Source organism: Xiphophorus maculatus, chromosome 24, assembly GCF_002775205.1.
Source record: "Xiphophorus maculatus strain JP 163 A chromosome 24, X_maculatus-5.0-male, whole genome shotgun sequence".
Lineage (NCBI taxonomy): Eukaryota > Metazoa > Chordata > Actinopteri > Cyprinodontiformes > Poeciliidae > Xiphophorus > Xiphophorus maculatus.
The window spans coordinates 5618498-5641414 of NC_036466.1; the positions used below are offsets into that span (position 1 = coordinate 5618498).

Below are 22917 nucleotides of genomic sequence, written 5' to 3' on the forward strand. Positions count from 1 at the left end.
GGCCCACCACGCCTCAGCAAATGTTTGTCCAAACCTGTTATTTCTGGCATTGTACTGTCTCAAAGAGATCATTTCATTCTCCATAAGGAATGCGGCGGCTATAAATAGCCTGTAGATGAAGGAGGGGAAATCAGAGATTTGTAGACTAATTACAGAGCTGGAGTTGAACCCTTCTGTTATGGTTCATTTTTCATCAACCTCTGTCTCCATGACTGTCTGACTGACTGACCAACCGAGGCGAATAGGACATTTTCTCGAAGGGACACGAACATCTGAGCTGATTGCTGACCTCTTCGTTTTCTGCACCGATCAGCGTGCGAGCAGCACTTCAACCTCGTGATCCTCGAGAAAGACAAAAAAGGACGTGAATGGATGCAATTATCAAACACACCCTTCTCGTTTTTGCTCCGACACATTCACTGTGCATTAGGGGAAAAAAAAAAAAACTGGAGATGACTGACAAGCAGAGGTGGGGCCCAAATTAGTCAGACGAGGGCGGCAGTGGTGGGAAATGCTACTGTAACACTGGAAAATGTTCCAAACTCAATAAAAGAAGAAACAAAGACATAACACGTGCAGGTTTATGGGAAGGAATGTGTTTCTTCTGTTTGTGGTTAATTAATTACTGCTCCTACTCAGTAAAATAATGTAATTTCCTTTCAGATGGAGACACTTTGATGTCTTTGTACAGTCACTTTGTTGTGGCTGAGGGAGGAGAAGGGAAAGGTGGAGGCGTCCGAAATCACTGGCAAGTTTATGACATCCAGGATGATTATTTCAAGATCAGAAAACGTTTGTTAAACCATTACTTTTATAAAACACAACTATAATCATTATTAGATCTTTTCTAAAGGACAGAGGATCCGATATTTATTGGAAAAAAAAACAAGGAAACTAAGTTTAAATTATTGTGGAAATGCCGCCCCCGTGTGGGACTAATGAAGAACTGCATTACGTTTGAAAACATGCCGTTTATTTTGTCTTTTTTATTATTATTTTATTTTCAGAATTGTGGCATAATATTTATTTTTAGCTGTTTAGACTACTTACATTTCCACCCCATCATCTGGACTAAAATGTGATGACGTTGTGCATATCATGCGTACAAGTATCTTAGACTCCAGTCAAGCTGGTAGAGCGCCAAATTATCTTCGGATAACCCCTAAAGGTTCGGCTAAACTGGAGTTTAACCGTAACTTTTGCAATATAATCTTAATATAGACCTTTAGGAAACTTTTCTCTGAAGGTTAGTTATTTTGTGTTGAAAATTAAAAGAAAATACTCTACAAATGTTCCCTACACATTTCACTATACTGTAGAAAACCAACTTCTTGGAAGGTTCCTTCGAGGTTCTTTAAATATTATCTAGAACATTTACGAGAACCTCTTGAACTTTCTTAATGTTACTTTCAACACGGAGTCTGCAGTTTTGCGTTTTCAGGAAACGTTAACAACGACTTTGCCGATGATAATAATAAAGTTTCGTCTCCATGGTTACCTTAAAGTTCCACGATCACTGCCCGACTGAGGTTTGCTCGGGGGTCTCCGGCTGACTCACACCGTTGGAGGCGACTTAACAAGCAGAGCTGCACAACTTTTGCGGGCCATGTTTAAACTCGGATTATAGTCCGAATACATCTTTAAGAGGCAAAAATTATTCGGATGAATGTGGCTATGGAGGTAGAGAATCAAAACACGGTGAGTAAAACTGTCTTTACGGCGTTGCTAGCCGTTCCGCTAGCCGGCGATGCTAACAGTTCTAACGTTTTTGACGTTGAATATTTTCAGCAGGGACTTTCTTCTGTTTTAACTTTGCTGTCAGTACGGTATCGCCATAACATTACATTACAAGACATAGTTGGGTCAATTTTTCACCAAGTTAAATAAATTGTAGGCTTTTGAAGTACAGTCTTGGTCAAGCTAGGGTGCGACGGTGCAAATTAAACGGAGGAAATGGAAAATGTATTATAAAGATAATGAATTTATGCTTAAGAACGGTCCTGTTCGCAGCTGGCAAAATGTAAAATGTATTTTTGTGGTAAAATTGCAGTGGAAAATGGTTCGTAATCTAGTTTGTGTGAAGTTAGCATCTGATTCGTAGCTTTCAAATGCCAAAAAAGGGCTATTTCACAGTTTTTTACGGGATCCGCACCCTAGCCTATTGTTGAACTTTCATAAAATAGAGTAAGATCCTTTAAATAATTCAATATATGTCTGACATGTCTAAGTATTGTGGTTTGTCAAGCATGGCCTCAATTCAGGTGGCTCCAAAGCTCCCCAAACGCATTGAAATTTTTTAAAAACGCTGAATTAAGATGCACATAATTATCCCAAAACCATCCAAAATGCTACAATCTTAATACCAGAAAAACTTTTTTAAGTTAAAAAAAAATTCAAATAAACATTTTGTTTTTATTAAAATAATAAAACAACCAACTGTCTTTTAAATAATTGTTAATAGAAATAGAGCAGGGTTCTCCAACCTCTGGCTCCGGAGCCGCATGTGAGTCTTTGGACTTTCCACAATGACTCTTATTAACTAATGACACTAGAACTACTAGTAATGGATTAATTTAGATTTATGTCTAACAAATTGTGAAATTGCCTCAGCTTCAAATCAGATGTTAACTCCAGTGTTGTTTAGAATAACAATTTTATTCTTGCATCAAAGGATGAATATGATTAAAGCTGTTGATTTAATCGCAAAGTGTAAAAAGTTTATTTAAAAATGCTCTTCTAAGTAGTTGAGATCTGCAGGTTCTCCCATTTTCTTTTTCTCCTCACTGTTTATTTTGTGAAATTTATTGAGCACGACGCTGCATTTTGGGATTCTGTTGCTTCTCTAACATTGCTTTGCTTTTTAAAGCTCACATCCTGCCCTTCGTCGCTTAATGACAGCAGCTCTTCATCTTCAGATGTCTTAAATCAAGAGAACCCTCTGGAGAGCCTTACTCACCACCCTCCCATTCCTGGCACCATCATTCCCAACCGGATTTTCGTCGGGGGAATCGACCACAGGGTGAGATTTCTTTAACGCGCACCACTGTGGGACAGAGATCAGTCCAGTCCGGTAAAAAGAAATGTGTCTGTTTGTTTTGAGGTCAACGAAGGCGACCTGCATCAGATCTTCTCGCAATACGGTGCAGTGAAAGATGTGAAGATAATAATAGACCGCTCAGGAATCTCAAAAAGGTCACTTCCTTCCTTCTGTCCTTTCTTTTTCTTTTCTCTCTACTCCCTACCATTTTAAGCATGCTTCATAAATCTTTTGTCTGCCTCCTGTTTCTCTGAACAGATATGGGTTTGTTACATTTGAAAACCAAGACGACGTATTGGGAATCCTCAGTAACGTAAGTGCCACGATGCATCTGCATCCGTCTCATCCGTCCGGGTTTAATCGCGTTGTCTTCATCAAAAGGCGACTGAAATCTGCTTTAAAGAGAAGAAGCTCTGCATTGGCCAGGCCGTTAAAAAGAACCACTCTTCAGGAAAAGGTAAGCTGAGTTTCAGCCAGCTGACTTTCTTTTAAAACTTTCCGTTTAGATGGACTGTCTTTCTTTCTCTTTTTTTTTTCTCTTTTTTTTTGTTGTTGTTGTGTTTTTGTTCTCAGCTAAGAACGCCCGCATGGCCAACCTTGACCCTCAGATGTCCTGCGGGACGTTTTATCTGACCACATCCACGGGACATCCATACACCTACCATAAGGGCGTGGCCTACTTTCACTGCCCCAGTATGAACCCTTTGGCTCACCACTGGTCGGTAAGGAATCCGACCACTTCACTTAAAATCCCGCCGAACGCTGCATAAAGTGTGGAGAAGTTCATGGGAGTTGGTTTCTTGCAGCCTCACCCTCAGCTGATGCTTCCTCAGTCCCATCAGCCTGTTCACCCCCAGCAGCCACCTGTGTATCCTCACTACCAGGTAGCTATAGCACTTTTGCCTTTAGAGTCAATTAATTCATCAAGATAGTAGCTATTTTATATTTTCTGGCTTTTTACAGGACATCGCAAACCAGTATCAATGGAACATCGCTCAGGTTTGTGAAACAAATCATCGTTCGGCTGTTTAGGTGAATTTCCCCACTGATCAACCCTGTCGTGTTTGAGTCCAGGTGCCGACCCCTTTCAGTGCAGCGATGTACTCACAGCAGCCAGAATATCCTTACCAGCCCCTGGATGGAAGCTCCTACCTGCCTCCTGGGCCCGCCATGGAAGGCAATACCCCAGAGGTACCTAAGATTAACAAAACAAATGACAAGATTATAATCGGTTAATGTAGATTCAGTTTGTGAAATGTCTGATTTAAGATGTTATAGCACCAATGCTTGCCTCTTGTTTGCAGTTTTTAGAGTCGACTGCTCCACATTTTTACTCAGGAATGACGCCGATTGCTCTGCAGCATGACCCCAGAGAGGTAAAATTCTCCCCACTAGATATCTCAAATGGTTAGCTTTAGGGCTGGGACGATTAATCGAATTGATCACATTGAATCAATTTTTAAAATAATTGTCAACTAATTTAGCCATCGATTAATCATTAATTGGAGTTTACGGACTCAGAAAAGGCTGTTTGCTGAAGAAACAACACACTAAACCAAAACTGAACGAAAAATATATACAGTTTTTGCATCTAAGACAACATATATCTTTGTCTGTAAATATATTTACCCAAAACTCCTGAAGTGGCGTAGTTTATCCAAATATTAATTAATCCAGAACATAGTCAACAAATTAGCCCTACACTGTGCTGAGAAGTCAAGAAGAAAGGGCTGAGCTTTTCACATGTTGAATTTTTTTTTTAGAAATAATGTTATAGCCTAAAATAGGCTATAAAAGAAATGCATCTTTCAGTGTATTTCTAATATAGCATAAAAATACTTTAAATGAAAAGTCTGCAAAACATGACAATTTTTTTATCTGATTAATCAGTTAATTATCAAAATAATTGATTAATCGCTTACTAAAATAATTTGTAGCCCTAGTTGGATTTTGATAAATGTTTCAGTGTGACATAAGGTGCCTGCAGTAGAAAATGAATTTGTGTCGTCTTTCCCAAGGGTACCAGTGAATCAGTCACTTTGTGGGCATAAACGTAATCAAATCTAACCCTACAGTTGGTGGATTTAACGTCCGTCCCCGGGAACTTGATGGTGTTCGCCTTCACTGAGGCATTTTCTGGTTTTTCCCTCCATAGAGTCAGCTGTTCCCCCGTCCGCGTGTCCATCTGAAGCCGAGGCACCGCCGCTACACGCACCCCAAGGACTACTACCATCTGCCCGAACCCACAGAGTTGCCGGACGCCGCCGCGTTTCCCTTCCACGCCCCTCGTGTAGGCTAACCAGGCGACGTCTTCCCAAGCAGAACGTGCCACACTCTCCGCCGACAGTTCCTACTACTTCTCCACGAATTAGCACACGCTCATATCTGCTCCACAGCAACACAGTGAAACTCTGCAATGCTTGCTTTTAATTTACACTTTAGGGTTACAGTTTTAACATCTTTGCACTGAAGGACATTGTTCACAACAAGGCTTTGAGAACCGGCAGGGGTTTCAAAATAGGTTCTCTACTGATTTTTGCGAACAGCGCAGCTATCTTCAATGTCACATTTACACAATTCATGTTACTGGAGGACAGATCTAATGATCTTTTACGTGAAAAAAAGCTGCTGCGGCAGTATGTCATCATGGTGCCTTTCTGTTTCGCGTCAGTGCGGAAACATCTACGTTAAAATCCACAGTTAATTTTTTCTCTTGGATCGGTGCCTGAATATAGAGGGTGAATGCTTCACCGTTGGCGTTTCGCCGTGTAGTGGTTGTGTTTCAGGGTCTCGGAGCTGTAATATTAAGGCGTTTTATCAGCGTCGACCCTTCCAGGGACTGGGTCACATACTGGTTTTTTAAACAGGGTTCCTACATAGTCTTAAAAAGAATTTGATGGAACTGTTTTCCAGAACTAGAACTACCAGTCCCAATTGCTAGATTATAAATATCTGGATTTCTGAGGAAAAAAAAAAGTTGCTCCAATCAACCATTTTGGCTTGTCTGATAGCTTTGAAATAAAGAGGGACAAAGAAGTGATAGATTTGTTCATCCCATTTCTCCCATCACTTTGTCCAAAAAATATCCGTTGTGCCTTCCTCCAACTATTTGTTAGTCTGCTCATTTCACCATCCACCCATCTATCTACCTGTTAGTTTGTTCAATTATCTATCCATGTATCAGTCTGACTACACATCCATCCATCCATCATGTACTGATAACTAATTAGAGCCTTGAAAATGATAGAAAGTTGTCCTAGAATATGTAGGAACCCTGTTGAAGGCACTGCTTCCATCTGCCTCTTTTATTGCACATTCCCCTTTGACAGATGTCGATTATTGACTCGAGTCATAAAGGCAACAGGCTTACTCTGTACCATGTGCCACTGATGCATATTGAAGTAGATATTTAGAAAGTTGTTGTTGCACAGTTTGTCCACAAAAGTACTACAGTTGCTCCCACATTGTGTGCTTTAACGTTTCAGTGTGGACGAATTGTGCTGAGAACTGCTTTGAAGCACACAGGAACTGCTCAGTGCTTTTCCACTGAGCAGCTTGGCGTGGGTTTTGTTTCTCACACGTGGAGCCACCTGGATTTGTCCTGTGAAGAAATCCTGGCCGACACATTTTAAAAGAGAAATAAGAAATTCCATGTTTGGAGCGGATCAGAGCTCAGCATGCAGACAGGTCGTTTTAGGAACTGATTGAAGCTTCATTTCTTTGTCACAATAGTTTTAGCATTGTTAAAAACAGAGGAGGCGCTTCTGTAAATGTGCCTTGTTTTTCCCCTTGTATTTTTTATTTAATTTTTTTTACTTTCAGACTTTTTAACATTTTAAATTTTTTTCCCCTTATTTTGAAGTTCAAAATACAGTAAAAAGTCACTTCTTCTTAGAGGACTCAACAAAAAAATTCCTGTATTGAGAGAATTTAACTTTACATCCACTTCAGGTATGATTAGTGGGTACTGCGACTAGTGTGTGCTAATTGCTTTCATTGCATTGCTTTGTATCTTATTGTACTTTCCTATATGCTTTATGGGTGAAACCCAGTGTTTTCTATTTAGACCCAAAGCACATTGTAAACCTCCTAAACAACAATCCAGTTGATAAATATATAGTTTTAATATTGTAAAGGTGATGTACAGCGTATATTTGAGATCTAAGTACGCTGCTTTGTAATGCCTTATATTATCAGACAAGTTGTTGTAACATTGTTGTGGTTCAATGTGTTTGTAGTTTTCAATGCAAATAAACATTTTTGCTTTATGTTCCATGAAGTCCAGGCGTGTTCTGTGACTTGGCAATCTAGACTGAATACGCGGATCAATTGCAATGAAACGCTCTAAACATTAGAGGGGAGGTGTTTGAGCGTGTGATAGCAGGGTCGGTAGGCTGCCAGTAGGACCACTGGCCCTGATGAATCAGGGTTTTATCTGAATGAATGGATAAAAGACCTTGGCACGACGGCAAAAACACCTGCCTGCAAATTACAATAACAAAAAGACCAAGTCTCGTGACACCAGATCGAGGTTTCTAAAACAGCTGGGGTTTTTTCTGGGAATCTTTTACGCTGCTTTATACAAAAACGTTACTTACTACACCTTTCGGTTGACACGTTTTCAGCTCTCAATGTTTCTAATTAAAAGGCTGCATCTCCAGCAGACCAGTTTTGCTTCCCACCATATCACCTGCCCACTGAAGGTGGAAAAATGCCACATAGGCTACAGTCATGTCCACAATCATCATATGACTAGAACAAGTGTTTACTTGCCTATCAATCGGCATAAACCGTCCTTGTCATTCAGATTACAGTTTCATTCCAATCAAGCTGAATCCGATCAGAATATTTTGGTTAGGGCCTTTACATGGACACATTTTATTCCAGTCAGCTATTCAGAATATTTACTTGCATGGACATTTACTTATGTCCATGTAATTGTGTCAAGGACTATAACATCTGTACATGGACCATCTGCTCTAACTTGCCACGCAAAAATCTAAAGAAATACAGCAATGGATCGTTAACACTTAAGTGTTGCACCAAGTGTCTGCAACAGACACCCAAACATGCTAATCCAAATGTTGGACGTGATTTTACTTTTGCTAAATGCTATTTCAACCATTCCTCTTAATCTGCTTTCTGAACATTTTGGTTTTAATCCAGAGTGAGGGTTCCCCCAATTGTTTTTGTGCTCTAAAAGGATAGCTGAGGGATTAGCACCTTTAGACTTCATTTTATTCAGCAGAGACAAAACACTACAAAAGTGTGAACGTGTGGTACCACTGCTGAAACTCGATGATGATTAACCCACCCTTTCCTGACTTTTCTTTCTTTACCAATGAACAATATCCCCAACACTCCTTTTGAGCTTCAGCATCTCAGTCATTAAAAAATTCATCACTATTGGACATTAAAGGCAGTTAGAGTCTAAATATATGATTGATTTGCAGCGTGTGAAAGCATCACACTTGAAATATAATAATCTGCCAAGCACTCCTTCACAAATAGGAAGCCCCCAACATTGACACTGTGATGTCAGAGACATTATGCATCTCTTATTAACATGGGTTAATTGGACTTGGTTGACAATCAGTGGGGTTAAACTTTCCATAAACTTTTTTTTAAAGGCAATAAACTGTAGAGTTGTATCCTTAACCTAATTAGAGCAATCCATCTTCCCGAAAAGGCCAAAACCTCCTATTTGTTGTTCTTTATGTATGTGGATTTTAGGATCTGTGCAAGTGTGAAACTATTGGAAAAACAAGAATGCAAATCACTGTGGTGTTTTTTATTCTGCTGATACTGGGAGTGGTGGCCTTCGGATAACCGTCTATCAATAGTGATGAACATGTGGAAAGTGAACAACAATAAGCCATCATCGCGCCGCTGTTCATCGCTATACATAACCAGATTTGTGTTGTAAAAACCAATTTGGATGACAATACTTTATGCTGTGCCATCACATGGCTACTTTATATAAAAGGACAACGGCGCAGAGAGCATCTATTGAGCATCAGTCTGGCCTCCACTAATACAGCAATGGGAAAGGTAAGTTTATTACATGTTGCTAAAAAAAAAAGATAATTTTCTTTGGTTTATTTATATATACTTAGAGAAATACGACTTTTGCAGATCATATTCTACGAGGACAGGAATTTCCAGGGTCGCCATCATGAGTGCATGAGCGACTGTGCTGACCTGCACCCTTACTTCAACCGGTGCAACTCCATCCGAGTGGAGAGTGGCTGCTTCATGGTATACGACAGGCCCAACTACCTGGGCCACCAGTACTTCCTGCGCAGGGGGGAGTACTCCGACAACCAGCGCTTGATTGGCATCAATGACTGCATCCGCTCTTGCCGCATGATCCCCATGGTAAGAAATAAATGGAAGAAAGGCTTAAGATCTACCCCTGTAACCTGCAAAAACTCATAAATGCTCCCCTTGCAGCACCGTGGCTCCTACAAGATCAGGCTGTACGAGCGTCCGGACATGGGCGGCCAGATGCAGGAGATCAGCGACGACTGTCCCAACGTCCAGGACCGTCTACGGATGTCCGACATTAACTCGTGCAATGTGGTCGACGGCCACTGGCTGCTGTATGACCAACCCAACTACAGGGGGAGGACCTACTACCTGAGACCCGGCGAGTACCGCAGATACAGCGACTGGGGTGGTGCCAGCCCAAGGATCGGCTCTCTCAGGCGAATCACCGACTTTAACTAAGATCCTCGTTCTTCCATCTGTTCCTAATAAACATGCTTGGCTTAAACTGTGTGTAAAGGTCATTGTACCCAAATGTCATCCTTGGGGAGTCTCTTCATGTAATCAGAAAGCATTTGAATGGTTTAATTGACTTTATTTGTAGTATCTTACATACACAACATTTTGCACATCCTGTCTTTCACATTGTGATACGCCTGACTGATCCCACCCTGGGGCTCAAGCTTCCCCACTCATGAAACCTCCTGTACTGACCCTGGAGCAGCAGGAACTGGCGCCCCCTGTAGTGAGGATGCTCATAGAAGAGCCAGTTGCCTTCCGTCACGTTGCAGGAGTGCACATCGTTAAAATGGAAGCGCTCATACAGAGAAGGGCAGTCATCAGTCAGCTCCATCATGGTCCGTCCAAAGTCTGGGCGCTCGTAGATCGTCATCTTATGAGACCCTTTGTGCTGCAGGAAAGATTGCACTTATCAGTTGCTTCTGCTGTGAAATTTGGATTGTACCTTGAGGGGTCTTACTATGGTAATCAAGCGGCAGGATCGAACACAGTCGTTGAATCCCATCCAGCGCTGGTAGTCTGGATAGTCGCCCTTTGTCAGAAAGTACTGGTAGCCCATGTAGTTGTTTTTCTCGTAGACCATCCAAGCTCCACTGTCCACCTTGATGGAGTTGCAGCGGCTGAAGCGGGAGTGCAGGTCCGAGCACTCGCTGCTGCACTCATAGGAGCGGCCCTGAAAGTTTCTATCCTCGTAGAAAATGATCTGTCAGGAATGCAGGAAGCGTTGGATCAAGTTAAGCACAAATGGAAAAGATTTGCCTCCACTTTTCTGATTTTGGTAAAGTAATTTACAGAAACATAAAAAAAATACAACAAACAACACGAGGAGCCTTACCTTCACCATTGTGTTGGCTAATTTTGGTCACACTGTAGCAGCAGCTGTGGGCTCCCGGCTGCATTTATAACCCACAGATGACCTGCAGCATTGTGATTCATAACAATGATCGGACCTGTCAGCTTTTTTAAACACTGTACCCCACAATGCATTTCAGCTGTTTGCTTTGAGGTGCAGCTGCCACCTGCATTTGTTTGACGAATGAGCGCTCGTGGAACTTGGAGCGATCTTCCAAGCATATGCATGGGTTGAACTGGACTGATGCAAATAAAAGCACAAATTTTAAAAATCCCACTTTTTTATTGTGAACGTTTCTTTTACCAACATTTTGCAAGCATGTTTAATTCTGCTCATGTTTTAGGGCCTCTCTTTCTAGAGGATACAGTTAACACCCATACTGTTTCTAGCCTTTGTTAGATCTGCTGTATATTCATCGGATGTATTTTAACATTTCAGAAGCGTTATTTTTATCACAACTCTAAATTTGTGGGAGCACTTCCACACCTGCCATGGTGCTGTGCAGCAGACGTCCTCCATTGGCTTTTATAACAGTAAACAATTCACAGATTGTGATTCACTTTGGTGTCAGCGTGTCAACAGCTTGTTTTTGGATAGCCTCCAGGGTTTTGGTTCTTGCTTTTGTTTGATTGAAATCCCCCATATTGTGATTCTCTCTTTGGGGCTGAGCTCTAGAAAAGTAATTTTCAATACAGTCTGCATGAGACAGATTTAATACAGAGCAGCAGGGGCCACATCAGAGTTGTAACGTTTCAGTATTACCCAGATACTTGAAAATGGTCAAATCCTACACATAACTACAGCATGTGCTGCATTTTTTGTGCAAAATTTATATTTTTATAATATCAAATCCTATTCCACAGCCAAATAAAAGGTATAAATCTAAACACCTCAACATTTTGACTTATGCTGTGCTGTCTAAACTAAAACTGAAGTAAACTTGCAGAGGAAGAAGGAAAAGTAAGTCTATCCATGTAAATTATCTGTATCCAAAATCTGTTTGCTGTTTTGCTTATAAGTTCTCAACAAAACCTGGCAGGCCAGTCCAATATGGACAACAAAGTATATGTAGGTGGGTCACCAAAATATGCATTTTGCTTTTTTCTAGCCTGCAAGCTCCAGCTTCCAAAAATTCCTGAGAACATCAAGTAAATCTTTGTTATAGGAGCAGAACGTATACAGGGGTGTCAAACTCCAGTCCTGAAGGGCCGCTGTCCTGCAACTTTTAGATGTGCCTCTGCTGCACCACACCTGAATAGAATAATTAGGTCATTAGCAAGGCTGGGAGAACTGATCTACACAAAGGGGAGGTAATGAGCCATTTCATTCCAGTGTTTTGTACCTGTTGCACATCTAAAAACTGCAGGACACCGGCCCTAGAGGACTGGAGTTTGACACGTGTGACGTATGAGACTTGTGATAGAGAATGATCAGGTTTTGGGACTTTATTGGACTTTATCACCTAATTAACTCCAAGATATCAATTTATCAATGAAGAAAGGCCAATATGGGTAAAATTGTGAAGTCTTCTTGAAAAACCAAAAAGTATTTTTTCAGCTGGACCAGCAGCAGGAGTTTTATTGATCAACTAGGACGGCAATACAGTTATCAAGATAGACTAGTTTCTTAACATCACTCAGAGACAGCATCCTTTCTGTTTTTGAAAAATCATGGAGGGGAAAGTTGAATACTTGAGAGAGCAGGTTATCATGTTAGAGTATATTTTCTGGTCAAAACTGTATTTTACGGTTGAACAAGAGTCAATGTAATCTTATCCAAAGTGTCACTAATGGAACCCCATAGAGCCAGAGAATTCTTGATATTTTTAGGAACAGTAATGAGAACTTCTGTCTCGTTTTTGTCCAAGAGAAGAATGTTTTTCATCAGTTAAGCATTTATATCTGCTAACTTGACTACAATCATTGCATTTTGATGGTTTCTTTACATCTGATGAACATGTGAAACAGGGTATCATCTGTGTAGAATTGAAAATCAATATCATTTTTCCTAATTATATTGCGCAGGAGGAATATGTAGCATAAAAATAGAGGGGTTCCCATTTAAAAACCTTGTTGAATCCCATAACTAACTCTGGAAGGACTAATTGATGCACTATAACCACCAAAGTGAGCATGACTGGCAGATAATAATGCATCCATTTTGGTAGATAATCATTGCACAGTTCCCTTTCTGCACATGAGAGTTTATGTGAGACAGGTGAGATCCACAACTTTAATAACATTGAGGGAGTATATTGTGAGTTAGAATGTATTTATAGCTTACGAGCTCAACATAATGTTGACTTTCCATGGAGGACACACCTGACTCTGTCCCTGTCCCACTGTTTTTCATCCAAAAGCACTGATTATATGAATATGTCATGCACTGGACATACTTGCATGTTTGCTTGCCAGTTCTACAAAAACAGTGCATCCAACACATTAGTTCACCAGTTTGAAACCAGTTCATTTATTTTGCGTATCACAAATTAAGAGGTAAATTATACAGTGAGATTGGAATTAAAAGCAAACAATTAACAAAAGGCACAAAATCACAGATTCAGGATCAAAGATGAGGTTCCCCCTTTCTGCCTTCCACTGGTCATCATTAAACTCGTCGGCTGAAGAGAAACCATGAGAGTTAGGACTCTGTGATGCGTCTGATTGAGCTGAATCTGACGCCGTTGCTGATTTCTCTGAGGTTCTTGTACTCCCCTGGCTTCAGATACAGCATCTTGCCCTCAAATTCAGGCAGCTCGAACATCAGCCAGTAGCCGTCCACCACGTTGCATGACTGCAGGTCCGACATGTTGTAGCTGTCCTGGATGGAGTCGCAGTCATCAGTCAGCTCATGCATTTGGCCTTCGAAATTTGTTTTCTCGTAGATTCGCATCTTGAAGAGTCCAGTGTGCTGAGCAGGGCAGAAAACAAGCAACTTTAATTAGCAAAGCACTATTTTTACATTTCAGGCAGTCATCATCTCTCATTGTTTGATACAATAGTGATTATTACCACAGGGACGATTCGGCAAGACTGAATGCAGTCATTGAACCCAATCGTATCCTGATACTCAGGATAGTCCCCTTTGGTCAGGAGGTACTGTTGGCCCCTGAAGTTGGGTTGCTCATAGACCATGAATATCCCACTCTCCACCCTGCAGGAGCTGCATCGTCTCAGGTGAGACGTGATTTCCGAGCAGTCACCGACGCACTCGTACGAGCGGCCCTGGAAGTTCCTCTCCTCAAAGAAAATAATCTGATAAGAAAGACATAGTTTTAGAGCTTTTTTGGTCACCCCAAACACTCACCATTGATTTAAAGTACTGTGCATAAAACTATTAACTTTTTGGGAGTGTGTGGAGCAGTCTAGATAGTTTGCACCCTCCATTACCTTTCCGCTCATGATTTCTGTTGTTTTTCTCTCTGGCGCGCTGCCTTTTATGCATCATGTGACATCAAAAGAATCTGCCCCTCGATTGTACAAAATACCTGAGTCAGCTCATCATGGAAATCCCCACTATACGGCACATCAAAGCTGTGAACGCTGCAGCCTTCCTGATTAAAATGTATGGAGGCAAATGTTATGATGACATTGCAAAGTGAAATTATTGCATGTTAGCATTTTTCATTGAAGGATTGGCGGCGGGTTATGTTTGTTGGAGAATAAAAGATAACCTGAGTAAATGCAAAAGCTTTTTTCAAATAATTTAATTTATTAAGGATAAAACCGTTATCTAATCCAATCTGATCCGAATCAGAGCTCATAATTCGACAGAAAGGAAGGGAGTCTGGACAAAAATAGCAAATTATGGCAGACCAATACCAACTCAAGCAACCCACATCACATTTGCCAAAAAACAATCTCAATGTTCTCCAAGAGTTTTTGTCAAATATTCTATAGGTTAAGATGCACGTCTCAACAAATCTACAGTTAAAATCATTTTAAATTTTAGAAAAAATGATATCAAACAGTCAAATGTAATCATGGTAAAGTGATGCGCAACTCTATATTCTGGAATGGGTCTGGATACCTCAAGCGTCACCCAAGATAATCAACAGGTCGCTTACTACTTCTCTGTAGTTAGCAAAATAATTGATATTTAGAGATAAATCATTCAGTAAAAAAATTGATGAGTTCAAAGATACTCATTTGTGTCAATTTTGACATAAACAGATACATTTTCATCTCGCCAAGTTGTACTTTGGCTAACGTGCATCTTTTGCTTTTTTTTTTACCTTTTTGATGTATTCTGCCAAAATATGCAAAAGTGCAATTAGTCGGTATCACTCTTAAGCCACTGTCACATTGTTTTCTTTCTTGCCACATATGCCAGCATGTTGAAAACATGTGGCTCTAAACAAAATTAATTTTGTGGAAGTGACATCTGTCACATCTTTGATCTACTTGTGTCACTTGTGATGTGCTCCGGTTCGGAAAACTGCACATATATTGGGATCAAATGTGTGGAATTCACAGAGTTCAACTCGGGACAAGGTAAGTAACTTTTTTCACCCCATCACTGTCCCATTTTATTTATTTACTCTTTTTTCATATTTAAGGTTCAATTACCAATCTAGGAGTTCATAATTGTTGCTCTACTGCTTCCCCCAAGAGGAATAGTAATAAAGTAGGTCATGCTGTCAGTTTCACTTTTGATTTTTAAACATCCTGCATGCCAAGTTGACTAAAGCGTCTGCATAGTGTGAAATGAGATTAAGTAACAATATTACAGGGTCATTCCTGCCATTTTTGAGTCGCAGTTTCGTTGATTCTGTAGCAATGGTGCACATGTGCAACATAACATTGGTGGCATGGTTTGTACATTGTCACCGTTTCATTTCTAATTGCACAGTAAGGTGATGCTGGGATGCTCACATAGTTTTGTCTCCAACATATTTTTAATATGAACTGATGTAATTCCAATTTAAAGAGAACAGAGTCTTTAATCCCTGCTTGTCAAGTACAGAAAAGATGCAACAAAGATACTTCAAAAAAATGTTTATTATTTTCTTTGATAGTTTCGATCACAGTTAACACACATCCATAACGCGTCTGATGGAGCTGATTCTCATGATGTTGCTCATTCCCAGTTCACGGAGGTTCCTGTACTCTCCTGGCCTCACGTACATCATCCTGCCTCTGAAGTTGGTCTGCTCAAACATCAGCCAGTGGCCATCCATGACGTTGCAGGACTGGCAGTCAGACATGTAAAACCGATCTTGGAGAGACTCGCAGTCATCCATAAGCTCATGCATCTGACCGCCGAAGTTCTCTCTTTCGTAGATCCTCATCCTGAACTGTCCCCGGTGCTATTAAAGGAAAACGAAAGATTTATTCTTTTCTTTCTTTGCTGGCTCGCCAATTCAAATCTCCTCCTTAAAGAGATAATACAAATATCATACCATGGGAATGATACGACAGGAGCGGATGGTGTCCATCATGGCCATACCCATCATGCCCATCATGTTTCCCATGTACTGAAAGTCAGGGTACTCTCCCCTCCTCAGGAAGATCTGGTTACCCATAAAATTGGGGCGGTCGTACCCTACGAAGCACCCGCTCTCGACCCTGCAGGAGTTGCAGCGATTCAGGTGCATGTGGATGTCGGAGCAGTCACTGCTGCAGTCATAGGAACGGCCCTGGAAGCTCCTCTCCTCATAGAAAATGATCTGCAGCAAGGACACAGGAGAAAGGGTGAGACACCGCTGCTTGTGCCAAGGATGATTAAGTGTTCGGACCAATTTTCTCATACATGTTAAAGCCAATCAGAACCCTGAGTTTTTTCTTTTGCAGGATTTTTTTTTTTTTGACATGTAAACGGAGGACAAGTCGGATATTACCCTGCCCATGGTGACGGTTTTCGTTTTTCCAAATGATGCCAACCGGCGTTGCTTTTATATCCACCATCAGCTTCAGACCACCTAGTTCACCTTTGTTTGAAACATCATGACTCATCATTAGGTTCACGTGGCCTTGCATTGATTTCTTTTTACGCTACACCTCAATAGTTATTATTCTATGTTAACTGTAGCTGTGAAAGGTTACGCGAGGTCACAAAAATGTCATATTTATTTTCAGTTTTTTATGACAAAAAGCCAACACTTTCCTACTCTTCAGTTGACAAGATCTTGTTGTAGTTTTAGTCTTTTTCCAGATTCATTACTCATCAGTATTTCTTTGGATAAAGAGATGAATTAAGTTGTAGGAGTTGCTGGAAGCAGGCATGAAACCCAATATTTAGCTGAGAATAAATGGATTATTGCAGATTCTGATGTACGCTAAAGTCTGCTACCCTTTAGTGCAGCTCTGTGCCACAATATAGAGTGATGACTCAAAGCTTTCAGCACAAGCCATGTGGAAATGCTACGGCTGTGCAATGTATAAAAAGGGAAAGGGCCGATGTTGGTGCACTGAATCTCACAATTAGCTCACAATTATCATGACCATGGGGAGGGTAAGTGAAATTTCCCAAACATCAGACGCAAAATGACTCAGATTGAAGATCAACTACTAGCTGATAATTTCTCCTGTGCTTTTTTTTTTTTGTAGATTATATTCTATGAGGACAGGAACTTCCAGGGTCGCTCCTATGAGACCAGCAGCGACTGCCCGGAGCTCACCTCCTACCTGAGCAGGTGTAACTCCTGCAGGGTGGAGAGTGGCCTCTTCATGGTCTACGAGAAACCCAACTTCATGGGCCTCCAGATGCTGGTGAGGAGGGGCGAATACCCCGATAACCAGCGGCTGATGGGAATAAGCGCAAGTGACTGCATCCGATCCTGCCGTATGATCCCTATGGTAAGTGGAGGACTTCCCCGTCAACAGGTCAATGTTGTCGTTTAAGTCTCACTCACCTTCTCACCACAAACGGCTGTTTGATTTCAGTGTAATTTCTCCCTCCACAGCAACGAGGACCCTTCCGACTGAAGATCTATGAGAGGGAGAACTTCGCAGGCCAGATGCACGAGCTGGTGGACGACTGTGAGAACATGATGGACCGCTTCCGTATTTCCGAGTGCCAGTCCTGCAACGTCATGGAGGGCCACTGGCTGATGTTTGAGCAGCCCAACTACAGGGGCAAGATGCTGTACCTGAGACCAGGAGAGTACAGGAACCTGAGGGAGATGGGGTTGAGCGGCTCCACGAGGTTCAGCTCCATCAGGCGCATCATGGACGCCTGTTAGCTCTGGAATGTAGCTGGTAAAACCAGAATAAAGCAAGCTGAAATCCAGATGTGTTTGTACCTGTGCTTTATTCTGACCTAAACTAGATGGGAAAGGACGTGTTTCTGCCATTTCTAGTGCATTTATGGGAACTTTTTGAAAATAAAGCACAAGGTTTGGACAGTTTTGAAATTAAAGCACAAGGTTTGGACAAACCCTTCATATTTCTAAAAGTTCCCATTAGCAGAACAATTACATTTAAAATGTTGATACGGTACAACAACTAATAACGCCTTAAATTACAAATTTTAATAGGTCAAGCGTTGAATATATCATACTATGCATTAATATGCACAGCAAAACCGTCTTGGCATAAGATCTACAGCTATGGTCATCCTAAATTCTGACCGTGGGGAAACAACCAATCAGTGCAAAGGAAAATCAATGGTGCTCCTGGACTGGCTGCTTTGCAAAAAACAGCCAATAGCATGTCAAGTGGCATTGCTCCTATTTGGCTTACATATTTTAGCTTCCCAACTGTATTTTTTTAAAATATATTTTACAAATGCTTTATAAGGCGATCCATGAACTGGCAAGGTTTCCGTAAAAAATTGGTAGTCACGTTCCAGAGAAATATCCACGAAGAGATCAATCTCTGAATAGACTGGAGTTCTCTGTTTTTAATGGATTCTCTCAGCAAATCAGTCTCAAAAATGAACACAAGGAACAGAACGAATGAGGAACTAAATGCTGGGTAACACAATTTAATTGCTTGAATGCAGTTAAACACCTTCTGTACAGAACGTTTTATTCAAATGTGCGCTTTAGATATCTGTGTGTGGACCATGTTGCCAAACTGTTCTGCGCAGTTGTTCATATATTGCAAACAGTTATCTCTCCCAGCTGTATGAATTGAGTCACTGATGTTGCAAGAATCCCTCATCCCAACCTGAGGAGGTTATGGTGCAAAATGTATTTTTGACATATTTCTGTCTTCAAATCAAACTGCAAAAACCGTCACATTGAACTACATTTTGCATATATTGTTTTTAACTTATTTATCGCTCTTCAATCAAACTAGTCATACACAGCTAGAATCAAAATTAACTTCCACTGGAAAATGAAACAGGCATCACTCTAAATATAACAGGACATAATAAAGGGGGGACATTTTATTTTCTAAATAATTAAGGACAAATATTGTCACTATTGCAAATAAGTCCTTTTTACACTGACCACATTTTAGCATTTTTCCACTGGTATTTGGGTGATTTCCTTTGTCAATGATCTCCAAGTGTTTGAAATTGGAAAGCCTCTTTGCCATCACCCTAATCTTTAGCTCCATAGAAACTCTATCAGAATCAAATCAGTATTCTGGACTTATAATAGCTACAATTTTTTAATAGTGTGGGGGGGGGGAACCAGTAAAATAATATCAAGGCTCTAAAAACTGTAATAAAAAAAACACCCAGACATTATTTAATTTTCATAGTGTACTGTTCAGGTTATATAATTCACATATCCCCTTTCCAGGACATTCCACTGACTATGCCCACAACAAAACTGCAAAAAACCTCACTGTTGAAATAAAAAAACAATAGCAAATTTATGTAAGATTCCTAAAATACAGATTCAGATGCAGTTAGATGTGAAAGAATATGATTATTTTCTGTCATCCATGCTGTTTGCAGATGATCCTCTATTGTTCCAGGATGTGTTTAATAGAGGCTCATCATGAAGCTGGAACAAAGGCAAATCAAATGACACCAAGCTGTTTCTGCTGATATGCAAATCCAGCTCATTTGGGTATCAAAGACTTGCCACGCTCTGCACATTTTCTTTATGGATAAATACTTTGATGGGCCTGCAGCAAAGAATCAGGTTTACATTGCAGCCAAATGGGGAAGGTAAGATCTTCCACTGGGGTAAAGTGTTTAAAAAGCTACACAGAAAAAATATACTCATGCTTTCCCCTTGCAGATCACGTTTTTTGAGGAGAAGAAATTCCAGGGCCGCTGCTACAACTGCAGCAGTGACTGCGCCGACCTGCACACGCATTTCAGCCGCTGCAACTCCATCCGGGTGGAGAGCGGCGTGTGGGTGATCTACGAAAGGCCCAGCTACAAAGGTTTCCAGTACATCCTCAGCCCCGGGGAGTACGCTGACAGCCAGCAGTGGATGGCCTTCAGCGACAGCGTCAAATCCTGCCGTGCTGTGAAGAACGTGAGAGTTTGGATGCAAAGGCTTCAGGAAACACCTGTCTTAGTTGAATTTAAGATTATCCTGGCAATGACCCTCTCCCTTATGTTTGTTTTTAGATTTACGGCAGTTCCTGGAAGCTGAGGCTCTATGAGAGACCAGATTTCGGAGGGCAGGTGGTGGACTGCTCTGACGACATCACCTCGGCGTACGATACCTACAAGATGCGCGAGGCCTACTCCTGTGTGGTGACAGATGGCGCCTGGGTGTTGTACGACCTCCCCAACTACAGGGGGCATCAGTACCTTCTGGAGAGGGGAGAATACCGGCAGCACATCGACTGGGGGGCATCGTCTCCTGGTATCGGCTCCTTCCGCAGGATCACAGAGTTTTAAGTGATGGAAGCTTCTTCTAAATGCCTGCACAACCAATAAAATTAAAGCAAAGCCTGACTTGTGTCTTCATTAGAGTTTATTAGAGTTCTGGTCAAAAGTGTATACGCTCATCATTTGCATGAAAGTCATGAATATTTGAATGTACCTGGCATTTAAGGATATAGTCCAAAAATGTTCAAAAGGACTTTGGGTCAAAGTCTGTTTTCCCAGTTACATTTATCCCAAAACCAGTTCTGATGTTGGTATGATTGATTGTCTAGGTTGTCATCAATTTTCTACAAACCAATGCACTGCTAATTTCAGTCAAACTTGATAGTATTCATTTTGGAGCAGCACCTTTCTTGACTTTACCCTCTATGTCCATGTCTACGATAAACTGACGCATCAGCACCTTCCAGATGTAATAAAGTCTTCCAGGACATCCTACAGTCCTGGAACTTTCCACTCTGCTCCTCCACACTAGCAGCAGCAGAAATCAGCAAACACTAGGTAGAACTGCTGAACTTACCATATGAACTCCTAAGGGCGATTATAGATGGCATAATCACAACAGCATTGTTATGATTATGTGCTGAAGGTGGAGTGTCTGAAAGACAGAGGTCCAACGTCAAGGATTAAATTGCTAAGTAAAATTTATTTTATGTTATGCTTGATATATGTAGCATTTTTATGAAATTAAAGGTAACATACTTACTTGATTGTGCTGTGAAATGGCTGAAGTCACATGTACGTGCAGGAAGTAGGGGATGTATCCAAATGTTAAAGGTGGGGAAAGAAAATTTGGCACAAACATAAGACAATTTGGGTTTGCTTGAATATTTTTTTGTTGTAGGCATTCTTCTTGGTAATAATTCTTACACCGCTGAAATTCCCGTTTACTTCTCCTTCAGTGATGCCACACTTGTAAGGAAAATGTGAGCTATGGCTTGTACAGCTGAGTTCAGTAACGAGTAATGTCTGCTTAGATGAAATTGAGGTTTTTGGCTTCTATGCAAAATGCTGTATGGTGTATAACTGACCACACACATGACACTGAATGCTAGGGTGAAACATAGTGGTGGCAATATTATGCTACATGGATGTGTTCCTCCAAGGCAATTCTGGAAAAAGTTGCAAAAGGTTTAAGACTGAGGTAAAGGTTCTCCTTCTGGTACGAGGACAACCCTAAACATACAGCCAGACCTAGATCTGATTTGGGATCTATTGGAAAGTCTTCACTTCACTAGCAAGAACTACTTTCTTAGCAATTCAATAAAACTTTAGACATATTATTTTCTGTTTCCAAGTAGAAGTCAACGGTCAGACATATTGAATGTAAAACGTTTATGAAATAGATGGTGCAGTCCAGGGTCTGCACAGCCTCTGGTGCTTTCCTACCTTCCTGCTGGGTCACTGACTCAGCTCTAGGCGCTTCACTACAACCCAAATGTCCTGCAGTGCCCTTGTTTTTGTCAGCACTCTCTGCTGCATCCAGCGGCTTTGGGCCTCTTTGTTCAGGGAAACAGGAGTCACTGCTTCAGAACAATGTGATCCGCCTGGATCAATTTTTGAATCGCTGATTGAAAAATCCACTTTGCACAAAGCAAACCATGTGCTTGGCTTTATTGTTCTTGCTCTGTATAAAGAGCATACCGGAGGTGGCAGGTGTAATATTTTATTCACCACACCAAACTTATTGAAATTAACTATGGAAAAGGTAATGTGATCATTTAATATATACACATGTTAGAGTCACCGACTTAACCTGGTGTTTGTGTTTCAGATCATCTTCTACGAGGATAGAAACTTTCAGGGTCGATATCATGAAAGCAGCAACGACTTCAGCGATCTGCACACGTACGTCAGCCGCTGCAACTCCATCAAAGTCCTGGGCGGGTTCTGGGTGGTCTACGAGAAACCCAACTACATGGGCCACCAGTATGTGCTGAGTCCAGGAGAGTATCCAGACTACCAGTACTGGCTGGGTATCAATGATGCAGTCAGGTCTTGCCGTGTCGTTAGACATGTAAGTGGTTTTTCTATCACAAACAACACAAATTAACCACTTCTTCGGCATGTTTTCAGAGTGTATTTTCTTTCTTGACACTCCAAGGTGGGAAATATGTGGCGGATGAAGATTTGGGAGAAGCCAAACTTTGAGGGCGAGTCTGTGGAGCTTTCGGACAACATGCCCACCTTCCATGAGCGCTGGCAGACCAGAGACGTCCAGTCCTGCAAAGTGTTCGAGGGGGCCTGGATCTTCTACGAACACCCCAACTACAGGGGGCGCCAGTACCTGCTGGAGAAGGGCGAGTACAGGCGGTACTCGGAGTGGGGAGGCAGGCAGCCCAATGTGGGCTCAGTGCGCAGGGTGAAGAACTAAGTTCTAAACTGCTCTGTATACATCTGGGGAATAAAATCAGGATGAAAATGTGATGTTTTTTGTTATCAGTGGTTTCAAACTGTTGTAGTTTATAACATATATCAGCCAACAAGAATAAAATAC

The 22917-nt window shown here is 41.2% G+C and overlaps 8 protein-coding genes across 8 annotated transcripts; 5 read left to right on the top strand and 3 right to left on the bottom strand.

Moving 5' to 3' along the window:
• The first annotated feature begins 1553 nt into the window (after positions 1 to 1553).
• On the top strand, positions 1554 to 5729 carry LOC102217065 (protein boule-like). Its single transcript, XM_014475160.2, has 11 exons — positions 1554 to 1698; positions 2867 to 3019; positions 3101 to 3192; positions 3296 to 3350; positions 3419 to 3494; positions 3611 to 3759; positions 3844 to 3921; positions 4001 to 4036; positions 4112 to 4228; positions 4342 to 4413; positions 5193 to 5729. Exons 1-11 carry the CDS (start codon positions 1663 to 1665, stop codon positions 5334 to 5336), a joined length of 1008 nt encoding a protein of 335 aa, XP_014330646.1. The 5' UTR covers positions 1554 to 1662; the 3' UTR covers positions 5337 to 5729.
• A 3327-nt stretch (positions 5730 to 9056) lies between these two features.
• On the top strand, positions 9057 to 9812 carry LOC102216808 (gamma-crystallin M2-like). The gene is made up of 3 exons (XM_005815638.2): positions 9057 to 9088; positions 9173 to 9415; positions 9491 to 9812. Exons 1-3 carry the CDS (start codon positions 9080 to 9082, stop codon positions 9764 to 9766), a joined length of 528 nt encoding a protein of 175 aa, XP_005815695.1. The 5' UTR covers positions 9057 to 9079; the 3' UTR covers positions 9767 to 9812.
• Positions 9813 to 9874: 62 nt separating this feature from the next.
• Positions 9875 to 10709, bottom strand: LOC102216548 (gamma-crystallin M2-like). Its single transcript, XM_005815637.2, has 3 exons — positions 10659 to 10709; positions 10284 to 10526; positions 9875 to 10214 (listed from the first exon to the last, which is right to left on the bottom strand). Exons 1-3 carry the CDS (start codon positions 10665 to 10667, stop codon positions 9945 to 9947), a joined length of 522 nt encoding a protein of 173 aa, XP_005815694.1. The 5' UTR covers positions 10668 to 10709; the 3' UTR covers positions 9875 to 9944.
• A 2412-nt stretch (positions 10710 to 13121) lies between these two features.
• On the bottom strand, positions 13122 to 14081 carry LOC102238360 (gamma-crystallin M3-like). Its single transcript, XM_005815636.2, has 3 exons — positions 14066 to 14081; positions 13688 to 13930; positions 13122 to 13586 (listed from the first exon to the last, which is right to left on the bottom strand). The coding sequence occupies exons 1-3, from the start codon at positions 14075 to 14077 to the stop codon at positions 13317 to 13319; spliced, it is 525 nt and encodes a 174-aa protein (XP_005815693.1). The 5' UTR covers positions 14078 to 14081; the 3' UTR covers positions 13122 to 13316.
• A 1577-nt stretch (positions 14082 to 15658) lies between these two features.
• Positions 15659 to 16543, bottom strand: LOC102238092 (gamma-crystallin M3-like). Its single transcript, XM_005815635.2, has 3 exons — positions 16516 to 16543; positions 16078 to 16344; positions 15659 to 15984 (listed from the first exon to the last, which is right to left on the bottom strand). Exons 1-3 carry the CDS (start codon positions 16522 to 16524, stop codon positions 15706 to 15708), a joined length of 555 nt encoding a protein of 184 aa, XP_005815692.1. The 5' UTR covers positions 16525 to 16543; the 3' UTR covers positions 15659 to 15705.
• A 526-nt stretch (positions 16544 to 17069) lies between these two features.
• Positions 17070 to 17906, top strand: LOC102237833 (gamma-crystallin M3-like). Its single transcript, XM_005815634.2, has 3 exons — positions 17070 to 17129; positions 17225 to 17473; positions 17581 to 17906. The coding sequence occupies exons 1-3, from the start codon at positions 17115 to 17117 to the stop codon at positions 17857 to 17859; spliced, it is 543 nt and encodes a 180-aa protein (XP_005815691.1). The 5' UTR covers positions 17070 to 17114; the 3' UTR covers positions 17860 to 17906.
• Positions 17907 to 19726: 1820 nt separating this feature from the next.
• On the top strand, positions 19727 to 20489 carry LOC102237399 (gamma-crystallin M2-like). The gene is made up of 3 exons (XM_005815632.2): positions 19727 to 19745; positions 19819 to 20061; positions 20157 to 20489. The coding sequence occupies exons 1-3, from the start codon at positions 19737 to 19739 to the stop codon at positions 20430 to 20432; spliced, it is 528 nt and encodes a 175-aa protein (XP_005815689.1). The 5' UTR covers positions 19727 to 19736; the 3' UTR covers positions 20433 to 20489.
• A 1539-nt stretch (positions 20490 to 22028) lies between these two features.
• Positions 22029 to 22847, top strand: LOC102237140 (beta-crystallin S-1-like). Its single transcript, XM_005815631.2, has 3 exons — positions 22029 to 22128; positions 22195 to 22437; positions 22525 to 22847. Exons 1-3 carry the CDS (start codon positions 22120 to 22122, stop codon positions 22792 to 22794), a joined length of 522 nt encoding a protein of 173 aa, XP_005815688.1. The 5' UTR covers positions 22029 to 22119; the 3' UTR covers positions 22795 to 22847.
• Positions 22848 to 22917: the final 70 nt, after the last annotated feature.

Excerpts from the sequence above, each read along its gene's own strand:
- LOC102216548 (XM_005815637.2), bottom strand. Across the intron at positions 10,215-10,283 it reads CCTGCCGCTTGATTACCATA|CACAAAGGGTCTCATAAGAT; the intron begins GTAAGACCCCTC and ends TCTTTCCTGCAG.
- LOC102237140 (XM_005815631.2), top strand. Across the intron at positions 22,438-22,524 it reads CTTGCCGTGTCGTTAGACAT|GTGGGAAATATGTGGCGGAT; the intron begins GTAAGTGGTTTT and ends TGACACTCCAAG.
- LOC102217065 (XM_014475160.2), top strand. The coding sequence starts at position 1,663 with ATGAATGTGGCTATGGAGGTAGAGAATCAAAACACG. Across the intron at positions 3,193-3,295 it reads CGCTCAGGAATCTCAAAAAG|ATATGGGTTTGTTACATTTG; the intron begins GTCACTTCCTTC and ends TTCTCTGAACAG. Across the intron at positions 3,760-3,843 it reads CTTTGGCTCACCACTGGTCG|CCTCACCCTCAGCTGATGCT; the intron begins GTAAGGAATCCG and ends GGTTTCTTGCAG.
- LOC102238360 (XM_005815636.2), bottom strand. Across the intron at positions 13,587-13,687 it reads CTTGCCGAATCGTCCCTGTG|CACACTGGACTCTTCAAGAT; the intron begins GTAATAATCACT and ends TGCCCTGCTCAG.
- LOC102237833 (XM_005815634.2), top strand. Across the intron at positions 17,474-17,580 it reads CCTGCCGTATGATCCCTATG|CAACGAGGACCCTTCCGACT; the intron begins GTAAGTGGAGGA and ends CTCCCTCCACAG.
- LOC102237399 (XM_005815632.2), top strand. Across the intron at positions 20,062-20,156 it reads CCTGCCGTGCTGTGAAGAAC|ATTTACGGCAGTTCCTGGAA; the intron begins GTGAGAGTTTGG and ends GTTTGTTTTTAG.
- LOC102238092 (XM_005815635.2), bottom strand. Across the intron at positions 15,985-16,077 it reads CCTGTCGTATCATTCCCATG|CACCGGGGACAGTTCAGGAT; the intron begins GTATGATATTTG and ends TTCCTTTAATAG.
- LOC102216808 (XM_005815638.2), top strand. Across the intron at positions 9,416-9,490 it reads CTTGCCGCATGATCCCCATG|CACCGTGGCTCCTACAAGAT; the intron begins GTAAGAAATAAA and ends CTCCCCTTGCAG.